Consider the following 14,582-nt stretch of genomic DNA (forward strand, 5'->3'; position numbering starts at 1 on the left):
ATAATAATAATGAAAGGCATGATGAAACTAGGAGGGGTGTGGTGGTGCAGCAGGTTTGAGGGGCGGGTCTGGGGTTCGAGTCCTGCTTGGGGTGCCTTGTGATGGACTGGCGTCCCATCCTGGGTGTGTCTCCTCCCCCTCCAGCCTTGTGCCCCGTGCTGCCGGATTAGGCTCCGGTTCACCACGGCCCCCCCTGGGATGAGCAGCTGTAGATGTTGTGTGTATGTGTGAGATGATGAAACTAAACATATGTTTTACATTTTACATTCCCCTTGTTTGTCAGTGGTTGCCTTCATATTTCTTTCCCCCGTTCTTGGACGTAAGCAAGCTCATGTACGAAACCGAAGCCCACCCCCCCCCCCACTCCCATCTAAGTCCACCTCAGCGAGGCTAAAAATAGACAGAAACACACTGATTGCATGACAGGCAGGTGAGACGTCTCTTTTCACAGAACTCATCCCTTTTGCGAGGCCAAGGAAGCAGACGGCAAGTCAGAAAAGCTCTCCTCGGCAGAGGGGCAGCGCTTCCCCAGAGTGGTGGCACTTAGAGCCAGTGAAAAAACCAAGGTGCTTCAGCAAATGCGATGATTATAGCTCTTCCCCACCCGTCGGTCGCTTTTATTGATCCTTTTGATGGGAGGTAGTTGTGTGTCATTAAATCTGCCCTTTGAGAATAAATGAGGTTGAATGGTGTAAATGTGACTTCTTTCCACCGCTGTGTAGAATATGAGGAACAAAAACAAGGCTTATAACCAAAAGATGTTTATTTTTTACTTTCATATGTCTGGAATCAGTCACTTTTACCGGGAAATGTTAGCATTAGAAATGCTCTGAAATAATAGCTTTATGTATTTTTGAAGTTTTAGCCACCCTAGACAATGCGTGTACATTACTGTTTAAACTGAAATCAAATAATAAAAATCAATGCATTTCCACAAACTGCATATGACATATGTGCCGGTTTGGGGTCGTGCATGAAGATCCTTCCTGGTACGTGTTCATATTGTCCTTCGGCCACCTTGTTTTGAAACCCCTGGATATTTTGCCTTCCCACTGTGCTCACAGGTCTGATTAATTTGCTTTTCTTCCCTGAAATCTCTCATATTGATGTTTTTTTTTTTTTTTTAGTCATAATGTTGCAACGAGTGGTACAAGTGGCAGCAGAGACCAGGGACCAGGAGTGGTGCCTTATCGACTCTTGCCGTTTCACTGTCCCATTTCGTCCTAATTGGAATAATTTTAGGTTCTTTTAACAATCGCAACAAACGGAATATAATAATTACACAACGCAACATTACGCAACGCAAGTATTTTTTTTTTAGTTATGTTGATTATGATTAAAGTTTACTGATTACAAAAATACCACTAGTTCTTTCAGAGTGTCAGTTTTAGCTACAGAATCTAACATTTTAAATGCCATTCGTTAACAAAAAAATACATAAATATTCTGCAGTGGAACATTCTAGAAATGCACTGAAACATGGAAGCCATCGGAATATTCTAGAAGGCACTAGAAGATTCTAGAAATCACCAAAATATTCTAGAAAAGCATCAGATCCTAAGCAGTACTGCACTTTTCGGCGCTCGGAACCCGGTGCCAAAATTCACCAAAATTTGCTAATTTCAAGAATGTGGAATATTTTTCTAAAAACTGACATATAGTACAAACTAACACCAAAAGGATATTTAATCTAACAAAACTGAATGGAAACTGCAAAAAATAATAACATAATACGTTTTTTTACATTGTGTTACTGCTAATATTCAATGGTAACATTTAAGAGATACGGTAACTTCGTAGAAGCAGGGAGATCCGGTAACGTAGAGGTCAGAGCCGTTGCCTTTAAATCCAAAGGTTGTGGGTTTGATCCCCACCTCTGGCTGTAGTACCCTTGAGCAAGGTACTTACCCTAAAATTACCCAGCTGTATAAATGGGGGAATAATTGCTACCTTAACATTGTAAGTTTCTTTGGAGAAAAGTGTCCGCTAAATGAAAAAATGTAACTATAGTCCATATATTGTACCAGTCAAAAGTTTGAATACACCAAATTTGTATGGGGTGATCCGGAACGTTCTTTACTGGAGCCCAGACTGTGTCGCCTGATAACCACATGGGTGAGTGATCATGAGGACGATGAGATGAACCCACTGGCGATATGCGGTCTTCCCCCTCCGACGCTGCGATTCACGAAAAGCACATTAATAGCTGTATCGGTCGAACCCGAACGGTGTCTATTCTGTCTCTTTACGCTCGGCTGAACCGTGGTACGGATTGAATCAGCAATACCCACGTTGCTGCAGATTAGATCATGCATCAAAAGCCTGTAAGAAAATTAAATTTCGAGTTAAGGCCTTCGGTACAACATACGGCTGCGCACTCTATTTCACGCCGCACGTAATTATTTAAGTTGGACTAAATTAGTTATCAGGAAATAAATGAGGAAAAGGTGCACACACCGCTGACCCACAGGGAGACCGTAGGAAGCTCCCAGCAGCGGCGGCGTCTATCATTAGCACACCGTTCCAGCTGAGCTCCCGCTTCCAGACACACAAAGCAAATGTTTTCCGCTCGCCGCCTGACCTTCATGTTCACATGAAAAGCAATTGCGAAGGAGCCAGACTGTGTATTGATATAAATACATGCACGCTTTGAAAACGCATTCCTGGCTTTGATTAAGCCGAGTGAAAACAAAAAAAAAAAAAAAAAAACGCAAAAAGTACGAGTTCTTCAATAAAAGCTCGTAAAAGTTTGTGGACCTTCACTGAGGTTCTCAGAGGTCTACTGTGCTACCACTGCGTATGAAGGCTACTCCACTTGTACTAGAGTATATTTTAATAAGCCCCTTTCTTCTACCTGCACATCAGATGATAATGTTATGTACAATACCGATTACGAGAGATAAAACATGCAAAGGGAATTATGGGTAAAGAAAAAAAGGGCATATTAGATGCAGTTTCCAACCTGGTCTAATATGGTTCATGGAGAATCAAGGGGGGGGATCACGTGTACTGAATAAGACTATAAGATCCGTGGAAGACAATCGCATGTCTGTAGACTGATTGGAGTAAAAAGATGTAATTCTGCAAAAAAAAAAAATCACAACGTCAGAACGTTGAGCGTTGTACTGTAGCAACAGCACTCACCCCAAAGCGGTCATTTCGGGAACTTTTCAGCTTAACCCCTGTATTGGAATGACATCTAACTGCTCATGGTCCAAGGTGAATACCACGCATCTCCTAACCTGCCTCGTTCTATAATCAATCAATAATTGATTAAAAAATTATTTTTAAAGAACTGCCAAACTTATATACACCCTACAGATCGATGTACTTTTCGAGTAAACAAGTAAATAAATACTCATTCAGCTGCCGCGAGCTCCTAGAGCCCAATAAAGCTGCCTGTTCCTCAATTTTTTTTTATTAATATTTCCACAATGCGTAACAGGAAGTACAACTTCAACATGCCAGGGGTGTGTGATAGTGTTAATGATTTCATTTGCATGACAGACCCCATAATTACCATTATGTGTTAATCATGACTTATAAGAGCACTGAGCCGACAGTTGGCGGAGGGAAGGGGCGCACGGCAGGATCCCCCCCCGCCCACACAAATTCATAACCTCCCATCGTTGTGTTAATTTGATTTAGCAGCAACCCAAAGGATGCGATTTCGTTTCGGTTGCGAGCATCGGGGAACAAGGGATAAGATCAGGGAGACTGCACTTTAACATCGCGAAGGCATGCGTAGGGGAGGTTGTCATCTACACTGGAGCACCTGTAGGAAACGCACCGCTGGGAGCAAAAGATGGCAAACGCCTGTTTCTATGGCAACGGCATGCTAAACAAGGAACTTTGATACCGCCACTTAAAATAACGTCAAGACACATGATCGCTTGTGCATCTCCCCCCTAGGTAGAAGAAAAGGCATTTAAATGATCGTGGAGTTAGCAGTCAAAAGTTTGAGTACACTTGCTGGAAACTAGTCCTCCACCCAGGCATCCGATGAAGTTTGATCAGGAAACCAGCCAACACACATCTTCCCAGCACTTTCTAGAGATGTAGGACACTTTGGTGAGTAGCTTTGCTTTCGCTCTTCTCTCCAGTTTGTCCGAGTTGGCCACGCGTACTCTCTTCACTTGTGGCGTGTATGAACCATGGAGACTTACAACGTATCGTTACAAGGGGTATTTGAATATTTTGTTGGGATTTTCTTTTTATTGCTAAATCCTCCCTTACCAGTGATTTTGCAAGAAATGTTTCTAAACACTTAAAATCTTACCAGTCAAACAAATTGAGTGGCATTTTCCCCATCATACCTTAAGGATTCAGACCGCGGTCGAGCTTTGAGAATATAGATCTGCCGTTCTCCTGGTCGAACTCGGTTTATTGACACGGAGCCCGGAGAGCCGGAGGAGGTCGTAGAGTCACAGCGCCCGGCCTCGAAGCCTTCGCGGGAATTACATCGCGAGCTGAAAAGCCCCTGGAAGAGGATTCTGAAGACTTATTGTCGCACATTACTGCGGTTTACAACCCAGGCCTTGGTTTCAGAGAAGGGTTGCATTTCGGGAACACGGTTACCTGAAACGAACCCCAAGCGACCACCGCACACAATGCATCACAATACATTCCCTTCACAGCTCCCCCCGATTCAGAGATGTCCGACTGAAATTCAAGCTCAGGCAGTTTTTTCATCTTCTGAAAAGCCCTCACTTCAGCTGACATTAAACTGAAGTCACAGCAGCAGCAGGATCTGAAAAGAACGCCGTTTGTCAAATGTTGTTCAATTAAGACAGCAGGAGTGTGGCATAAGGCCCCCTACAGCACACTTAAAAGCCATCTCATTGCAGCAGAGATCAGACATTCTATACCCAGAGACCAGCACAAAATAACCCCTTTTAGTCACTGCCTTCTTTTAAAAATTCCAGTATTTGACTGCTCTGCTAGATGTATTATATGTTCAATACCTTAATTTCAATTAAACTGAACCGTAGCAGCACATATTTATTTTTGTGCCTCCTGCACAGATAATCGAAAGCTGTAGTGTTTGAGCTGCATAGTTACGACAGAAAGGGTTTAAGAGAAGGAAATGTAGCATCTACCGCTAGCAGTGGAATATAGTGCTCTTTCCAGCCTACAGATTTTGTGTCTATATGCAGGGTCTCGCTGTTGAGTAACATATCAGTAGGCAATAAATTTGTAGCCAGTTCTCCTAAACCAAGCTTCATTCCACAATCTAATACAACTTATACCAGTATAGTGTGCCTTAAACACCAGGCAAGCTGGACCCAGAGAGATGACCGTAACTCCCAAGGGCTCAGCTTTTATAGCCCCAAGGAGATGAAAAACCCAGTTAAACACCATGGAGAATATTTTACACAATTAAGGACAGTTTGTATGCCATCAGGAAACAAAGAGCGATTATATAAAAAAAAAAAAATTTTTGCATGCCAAGCTGATACTTGAACCCCACAGTGGTTATGTATAAATTTTTATTTATTATAAACACTTACATGAACAAAACACCATATAAACATGAAGTCTGATGGAGAAACAAATTCATCTGCCTTTGAGTCACAATGGCCATTTAGTCTTTTCGTGGGTATGTATATGTAACATAACGGCCAAGGCAGCATCACATATTTCAACATGCTGAATACGAGGCCAGCATCAGAAAGCTGAATCTACAGACCTGTAATCATAGAAAGTATAAAAGTTTAATTTTACAGCAGTTGAAATACTGACATTAAAGTAATAGCAAACTTTACATCATTAAAACCATGGAAAATACAAAGAATTTAATGGACCCTGTGTGAAAATAAAAGTAAATTGACAGAAATTAAATGATATACACAAAGTCATTTTTTGGAGTCCTTTTCATCACCTTAAATTTGGATAGTTGCAAGACTATTGCGCCATGTCACTCGCACCTAAAGAAGACTAAAAAGAATAAAAGCAAGCGACTCCATCCACCTGCCCGCAATGGTAGCATTCTGACAGATGTCATTAGCTCATATATGAGTACTAAAGAATGGGGGGGGCAACCTGCAGCTAAATTACTCCTCCCTGTATGACAATATTGCCAGTAAAATACAAAAAGCCCAGAGGATGAGTCTGGAAGATGCATGGATCAGGACAACAAAAATGGCGCTCATTTTATTTATTTATTTTTTTTAATGTACGTGTGTATATATACATACACACACATTCAGCGTTGAATAAGTCCTTTAGCATGTGTAACTGTATATGGAGCACTTTTGGAGATCTTGCAGAACAAAAGGGGGGAAAAAAAATTAAAATTCATGTCAAACCAAACTCCTTCAATTATGCAGACATCTTGATGCTTAGGATGGTGAGAACTTTTTGGCTTGTGCTCGAACCCTTTTTTCATATTCTACTCTGTTTTGGCTGAAATAGAAAGGAATGCATGTCAAAGAATATTCAAAACCCGACAGTCATCTTCATCCTATAGCACCTCGCCACCTACTGCACCAGGAAGTGGCCAAGCAGAGTAGCACTGATCCTAAAACTGAGAAGTTTACAGGTACAACTTTATAAGTTGTGCACAACACACACACAGTTAATGCTAAACCTTTTTAAAGCAGCATTGCAAAAGTCTTCATAGAATGACTGGAATTTTCTGGCTCTTACCAGTAAATTGTATATGCCTCTGCTTGGGCAGGATCCTGGATGTTCGGCTCGTTCAGAAGTTCTTGAATTCCTAACAAAATCTGAATACAACAGGGGGAGTTGGCGGGGGTTTGATGGATTCACCTACTTCAGCTGAGCATTTGTAAAATTATTGTGCACTCATTCTTTTGGTAGAAGGACAAGTTTAAAAAGTCACAATGACAATGTCATCGTATTTTTGTGCGCCTGGTCAGTATTCACATCGGATGCTCAACACTGTACTGGGCATGTCGACATGGTCCTTTCCAAACACATCGGCAGAAATTAAGTCAAAGGCAAAAACAGCACCCAGGATAGGACATAAATAATTGTTACAAGTAGAATGGGTAAATGTCATTACCACCAACAAATACTGTGCTATAATAATTTTCCTCCCAAGATTCTTCATTTTGTATCCGAAAATTTTTATACTTCATGGGTACACATTTCCGGTACCTGGGAAGCTGTAGGGTGGGATGGATTCCCCCCCCCAACAGTTTTGTCTTTAAAAATGGTCTAAGCCAATTAAACTACCATGTTGACTCTCTTGGTTTTTCAGGTAGGAAAAAAGTGCAAACTAAAATTAAAACCCACCTGCTATAAAACTAAAGCCCTTGTGGACCCAAGCATTACACCTCTTGTAAAAGATTGCTGAATGTCAGTGTCAGAGCTCTTCCTATAAAAACTGATAGGCAGGCTGTAATAAACCAATACATGCGAATGAAAGATGGATGAGAGAGGCACTGAAATAATGCTTTTGAAGGTATTTGTGTGCACCTGTTTGATTGTGATGGCCGGCCTCCAGTCTTTGTCCTCCTCCAGGATTGACAGGCAAACCGTGCCAGATGGATACACATTGGGATGGAACAATGGGGGTTCAAATTTGCCTGGGAGATCATCAAGTAAGAGTTATGCCTCAGAAGATACAGTACACACACACACACACACACACACACACACACGAGTCCAAAGGAAACCTACACTTTGGAGGCGAGGAGGGATAGTCATCCTTGAACAGCATCCGGAGTTTAAACAGCCCTCCTTCCCAGGGAGTCTAGGAAAAAGAAAGCAAGAAAAGATGCCAAAAGTAAATTCCCTTAAACATAAGAAACCTATCTCACTACATTCCTATTTCATCAGCTGTCTTTACATCACTATGATTCAAAGAGCTACATATTCACAAAGGGTGTAATATGCTGAAAATCTGAGATGCGTCATCTTCTACAGAAGCATCTTTAGATCTGGAAACAAGTATTTATGCAACAAGATTTAAAGAAACACCTGCACATGGGCCATAAGTATACTGTAGTTTTAAGTGTTTTAAGACATTTGAACAAGAGAATGTTTATATTGCATTCAATCTACACTTTAATCTCTTAAATAAGTTGTACAATTTAAGCACGAATAATCAAATGAACCAAAACACATGAGCTAATGAATCCACATCCTATATTAGAAAAAACACTTTAGCCAAGGAGAAGTAAAATGTTTCCCCAAATAAAATGTATTTATAGTGTGCACCACACAATTCCACCCCTATTCAGTTCTTACATCACATCTGGTAAGAGGGGGCATACTTTTACCATTAAGACAACAGTATACATAATGCACAAGGTTAGAAGTGACAAGATAACCAACAAACCATGTGCTCTGGGGATGAACTGGCCAACAATCAGGATTGAATAGCAACTTGTGGAAAATGCATGTTTCTGTAATTTTTCATTCATTTAAGTGAATTTAATTAAACCTGATGATATTGAGAAGTCCCCCGCACCCCAAATATGCATGACAGAACTTCCCCTATGACTCAATCAAGGAATGTCTGTATGCTAATCTTGACAACCATAAAGCATGAATGAGCCTGGATGTACAAGCAGGCATGCAGTCTCAACTGAGAGAGAAGTTAAGGAGCCAGTCTACCTTCAAATGTAAGGTAGGCTAGTACATCTTAAAAGGTACAAACTTAAGACATGATATTTCTAGAGCACACTGCACCATCTACACACAGGACTAAGAGGCAGAAGTCTGATTGCACATCACCCAAAATAAAGCTGAATTAACCCTTAATACCTTGTTGTACTCACTACAGTTTAAGGGAGTGCCAGGAGTGTTGAAACCAAGGGTAGAAAGCCACAGCAACACATTTCTACTGATAATTCATTAAAATTGATATACTGAACACACTGATCACATGAGTGCATCAAGAACATTTGCTTAATTTCCTCCACCATAATTTGAAGCTTCTGGACAATATGTGCTATGGAAATAACTTGCTTTGCTGGGGGGAGCTGATTGTGTAACGTGACTGACCAAGAGCTCCTGTAATTGAGAGGCTGCATAAAACAACGTATTTTGCGTCTCACATTTTATTGGATGAAAATTTCCATGGTCTGCAAAACTCCCCCGGACATGGAATTACACTTAAGCTTTGCTAACGAACTCAGTTAAGCACCCTCTGGGTTTATATTCATATGCTTTCTCAGTTGTTGAATATAAAAGCTCAGCTGACTGCAACATAGTGCATCTCATGGTGTAAAAGAATACATGGTGCAAACCTAGAATTGTAGTGCTGGATAAATCAAATCTTCACTGGACTGTTGTCAGGCAAAATGTTTAAATTGCTATTTACCGCATCACTTCATTTCCGGTACCTTGTTGCAAGCAGTCACCAGGGCAACAACCCTCCCTGCTTACCCCTTTCTTTCCAGGAATAGCACACTCCCAATTCATCAGGTTCATGGTTCCATCTGGATTTTTGGTTGGAACTGCCACAAATCCCTAAAATTGCAGGAAAATTTGGGGACATGTCAAACCCAAGCTCATTTGTAGCATTTCAGTTGAATATTTGCATTAATTAAATCTTTGTACAATAACTAAACTGTACTTTATCCAAGTACCATCACTTTTAAGGGGGAGGGGGGGGGGAGAAAAAGAGGAGAAAAAAAAAAAAAAAAAAAGTACTTACAAAAGGATGGTCCTTTCGCCAGGCCTTTCGCTCCTGTGCCAGTCTGCTTAAAGCTATACCAGACATGACTTGTAGCTCCTCTGGAAGAGAGAACTAAATAAGTGACAAAAGCCTTCCTAAATTCAGAAAATGGCATGATTCACATAAACCGAGAGATTTTGCCAATATTAACTTTTCAGAAGTATTCAGAGTACCATATCAATTCAAACAGTGCGGAGATCACCACCTGACTGGCTGAACAACAGCAATCACAAATAGTAAGTGCTGCGTTTGGTTTTGCGAGTGGAGAAGGTAGAAAAGAAGCAAATGGGTGAACAAGCTGTAGGCAATAGACTATCATGCAAAAAACACCATTTGCAAGTCCATCAATGAAATATTACCTCAATCATCTTGGACCCCCCCCCCCCCAAATACATAGAGCTCCAACTTAATGTGCAGTGGTCTGATTCAAGGTAAACAAACTTTGCTTCCATTTACAATTTCTTATAATTATGCATTTATTCCTCATTTTATGAGTACTATGAGAAAATCTTGTGTAATGTGTGGGATAAAAGGGGCTGAGAAGCAACACCCTGACTAACTCTGGGCCATTCTTCTTTATTAGAGTTTTCTTTTTACCATGTCTAAATATTCCTGCCTGGGGATTTTAAATGCTCAGGCATGTGCTTCAGCCATCCCAGCATGCCAGAAGAAGGGGATGTCAGTCCTCTTGCCCCCTGATCTGCTCACTAGGAGAAACTCCATGTGCCACTCTGTTCTCAACCGGAAACCCTCCCATTACGTCCCACTCTGTTGAGCTGCCTTGGTTGTTGACATTTACAATTTATTCGTTTAGCAGATTTTTTCTCCAAAGTGATGCATAACTAAGTGTAAACAGAAGTAGATTTCATAGGAGATGAGAGATACATATTCAGACATGTGATTCTTCAGTCAGTCCAATACCAATTGCTGCAGGCACACATTACACAAATCCTACATGCAGAATCTCAGACATGTTACTGGCCTACTAAATCGCACATCTGACTTAAATCTGATTAATGAACCAAGTCTTAGTACTAATTATTGGAACCAAAAAAATAAGTCAGGAACCAACTGTAATACAATGGCAAGTGCAACACTAAATTCATAAAGATGTGGAATGAAAAGTTGTTAGGTCTCAAGCCAACCCTATTCCAAAGGATAATAGTTAAATGAAGGAAAAGTGAACATATCCATTGCCCTCCAACTAAATACATTTGTGTTTGGCAATAATAGATTCTAACAGTCCAAACACTTTAACGGAAGGTTATTCATCCATTTTCAGACACCATGTATCCTTTAAAAGGTCAGCAATCCACAACCAATCCTGGGAATCACAGGGCAGAAAGAAGAGTTATCCTGGCATCCAATCCAGGTTGTAGAGGCTCCTGTGAGTACTCCCAAACAGATTAGGGTCATTCAGAATCACCAATACTCCAGAAACATGCCTTTTGGCTTTTTACAGAGACCTGAGCACCTTGAAGAAACACATCAACACCAGAACATGCAAACTTGACACAAAGTGAAGTGAATCCAAACTGAGCATCAAAGAACTGCAAGGCACCTGTGCACTCTGCTGTACCAGGCCCAGGACACTGGAGAGATTCTCTGTCTCAGCTGGTCTGGAAATACCTGGCAATCCCCAAAAGGAAGCAAAACCATTGCTGGGAACAGGATGCTTTGGACAATCCTTCACAGCCTCTATCCACCATGACAAGCACATGGAAACTGAAGGGGGGGAAGCCCCACTTACAGATGACAGCTATATATTTCACATAGATCCAGGACCGATTGTATACAGATGCACATAAACTTAGGATGGTTTGACTTATGATTTTGGGACTTTATGATGGTGAGCTGGCAATAAGACATTCAGTAGAAACTATACTTCAAGTTTTGATTCTTCCTGTGCAAGCGATATGCAGTTTCATACTCTCTCGCGATGCTGGGCAGCGAGCCGCATCTCCCAGTGTGCCACGCGGTTGTGCTTTGTGTATCCATAATGTCACAGAAACGCCCTCCTGCTACTGGTGAGAAGACAAGGAGGGCAATTACTCTTTAGGAGAAACTCAAGATAATTCCCCAACATGAAGCTGGCAAACCCGCAACAGCCATCACATGTATGCTAGGCTACGATGTTCGTTAGATTAGGTTTATTAAATACATTTTCAACTTATGATGGCGTTGCATTACGCAAAATCCATCCTAAATCAGGGACCACCTGTACATGCATATTAGTGCTGTTACTAAACTGAGCAAATGTGGTTTGAGAATTTGTGTTTTAGAACTAAAGAGAAGGCAACATCGTTAGAACACAGGAACAGTAGTTAGAATTTGTATTCAATATCAAACGGTCAAGGACACAGACTGCAAATTCAGTATGTATTTGCACTCATTTGCAAAGCAAACAAGATGCTGTGGTAGTTACTGAAAACAATAACTAAAAAAAGCCTGTTAATCATGTTCTTTCTCCTCTAGAATACAATGCTTTAACCATCATTGCTACAAAGCAGCTGATGGGTTTGCAAGCTTTCATCCCAGCCACAAAAAACACTCAATTCCCATTCGGACTAAAATAACCACCAAACTTATAAACAAAAGTCCTAATCTCTGTCTTTCATTGTAGATTATTTTGTTTAAAATAACAAAATGGTATAATTACCTGCTGCCATAGTTAAATGCAACCAGTTGTTTCATAAAGGTATGAAAAAGTCCCCATATCACTGCAAAAGGTGAAAACTAGCCCAATTCATTTTTCCCCTCCATAGACAAATGACTACTTAAAACAGTCAAATATCGGAATACATCAACATTTCATCAAAACAGTGGACAACTGACATTTACATTGATAGTGTTGTAACAATTTTGCATTAAGAATAAAGGCCAAACAAATACTTCAGTGTGTCCACAACACAATGCTGCTTGCAAAGCAATATTAAGGGCATAAGGAGAAAATAAGACATTGATGAAACAACTATAAACTAATGAGTCATGATCTTGCTCAGCAAAGGGCTCAACCTGAATTTTAGTTACTAAGGTCCTCCTTATCATGCATGATGTTTGTTTCATTTGTTCACGTGTATAATATTGGCTAAAGTTTCTATTTTTGGCCTCAAGTTTGAATTCCACCCTCTGCTATAGTACCCCTGAACATCATACTTTCCCAGAACTGCTCAGTAAAAGTTAACCAACTGCATGAATAACTGCAGGTAGCTTAATATTATAAGTAGCGCCAGAGAAAGTCATCAGCTAAATGATGAAGTGTGAAAATTCCAACACCACCTGTAACACTTTGTAATTACTCAGTGTAAGTTTAAACCATTGCTTTGAGGAAACACAGAAAGACCAAGTGTTTCATTTGACAGCTTCCGCTTTGCTGTCAGAATAAAATACCTGATACACGATTACTGCCGAGAAGCCTGCATTTTATGTAAAGGCACTAAAGGGCAAGTACCAGCAAATCTGAAGCATGCATGTTGAGTAAAAGAACCTGATCTTAAAAGCAGCTAAGAACACTGATGGATGGGGCCTCACGTCATGCACTTCTCACAACCCAGGCAGCAGGTGGCACAGTGGTTAAAGCCACCACGTGTTCAAAGTCCAACTCCTTCCGCAGCATCCTCTACTAAAACTCCCCAGCTGCATGAATTGGTATCTTAAGAAATCCAGCCGCTTTGGAGAAAAGCACGAGCTAAATACTAAAAGAAACGTAATCACAGAAAGCCAACCGAGTGATTTGTGACGCGCACCCGACTTCAGAGATGTCCAGAAGGCGATTCTGAACGCTGCGCGAGTCCAGCTCGCGCACGTGGGCTGCAGCGGAGGAAAAGGCCCTCCGCACCTGCTGCGTATAGCAGGTGTGCGTCCGACACGGCGGCTCGAGCGCAGGGTGGCGCGCGGCTCCGCGGTTCCCCGCGTGGCGTCACTCGAGCCCGGGCTCGCTGCCCTCGACTTCCAGCGCCCGCTCTGCCCACGTCGCACCCTCAACCCGCTTTTCGCCGAGCCTTGTCTTGTCGTCAACTCTCGGTCGACGGTGGAATTTCTATGTGGTCAGAGCGAAAATATGGAACGCGAATTCCGAGCCACTACGCGAAAATGTACCTCAAGCTGATGGAAAAAGATGTCGGAGGATCTCCGCCGGGGCGCGTAAGAAGCGAGCGACCACAAGAGCAAGACCTTCGCTAAATACTGCCCGTTTTCGAACAGTTTACATGAATGTTTCGATAATGAAGCCGTTTTCGATCGTTTTTTTCGGGCTTCCGCGCGCTGATCACCGCGTACTTTTTCCGCCGAGCGCGCGAAGCTAAGATGACTGACGGCGGAGGGAAGCGCGCGCGAACGAACGGCGGCGTAAGCCGCATGCGCCGAGCCTCGCCGCGAGCCGCAGCCTCGCAATGACGGATTTAATGTCGCGGGCGGTAGTCGCCGCCTCAAAACGGCGTCCTGGAAGTCGCGCTCGTTCGGTGACGCCGCCACTCGGGCCGAGTGCAGAATATAAGGGCCCTAACGACTCGCCTGGAGCCGAGGAGAACGTTGCCTCCATAACGGCTCCAGACAAAGGAGGAGGCTCCTCTGGCGAAGCAGACGTACATTCATTCACACGGGAACCAAACAAAAACAACGCCAACTCTCACGGTTCCAAGCGCCCGCGAAACAGCCTTTAACTCACAACTATTAAACTACTAACACTTCCTTACCTTATATAATAATAATAGGTATGTAATATATTTGTCCGAATCGTTCAATCTCTTTTTAAATACCACCCGTACCTAACTCGGGACAAAACCCTACCAAGTTTCCCTCCTGAAAAGCACCGATTTTCTCCCAGGCTAAATAGGACCTCTGTCGATCCCCGAATCGCCTGTACACAATTATGGCTAGATTCCAGTTTATTTTTTTTCTTAAATGCACATTAATTATTTATATTTCGTTC

The 14,582-nt window shown here is 42.0% G+C and overlaps 1 protein-coding gene across 3 annotated transcripts; it reads right to left on the minus strand.

Moving 5' to 3' along the window:
* Positions 1–5,486: 5,486 nt before the first annotated feature.
* On the minus strand, positions 5,487–14,582 carry ube2ia (ubiquitin-conjugating enzyme E2Ia). Of its 3 annotated transcripts, none has more exons than XM_018735039.1 (7): positions 14,347–14,582; positions 9,632–9,711; positions 9,361–9,444; positions 7,648–7,720; positions 7,444–7,553; positions 6,649–6,728; positions 5,487–6,405 (listed from the first exon to the last, which is right to left on the minus strand). In XM_018735039.1, the coding sequence occupies exons 2-7, from the start codon at positions 9,695–9,697 to the stop codon at positions 6,342–6,344; spliced, it is 477 nt and encodes a 158-aa protein (XP_018590555.1). In that variant the 5' UTR covers positions 9,698–9,711; positions 14,347–14,582; the 3' UTR covers positions 5,487–6,341. The 3 variants fall into 3 exon arrangements, with proteins under 3 accessions (XP_018590555.1, XP_018590557.1, XP_018590556.1); XM_018735041.2 differs by having other exon boundaries at positions 14,441–14,488; XM_018735040.2 differs by lacking the exon at positions 14,347–14,582 and adding an exon at positions 13,751–14,323.

This window comes from Scleropages formosus, chromosome 20, assembly GCF_900964775.1.
Source record: "Scleropages formosus chromosome 20, fSclFor1.1, whole genome shotgun sequence".
Classification (NCBI taxonomy): Eukaryota; Metazoa; Chordata; class Actinopteri; order Osteoglossiformes; family Osteoglossidae; genus Scleropages; species Scleropages formosus.

Excerpts from the sequence above, each read along its gene's own strand:
- ube2ia (XM_018735039.1), bottom strand. The coding sequence starts at position 9,697 with ATGTCTGGTATAGCTTTAAGCAGACTGGCACAGGAGCGAAAGGCCTGG. Across the intron at positions 7,721-9,360 it reads CTATTCCTGGAAAGAAAGGG|ACTCCCTGGGAAGGAGGGCT; the intron begins GTAAGCAGGGAG and ends TCTTTTTCCTAG. Across the intron at positions 7,554-7,647 it reads TCCCTCCTCGCCTCCAAAGT|GCAAATTTGAACCCCCATTG; the intron begins GTAGGTTTCCTT and ends ATGATCTCCCAG.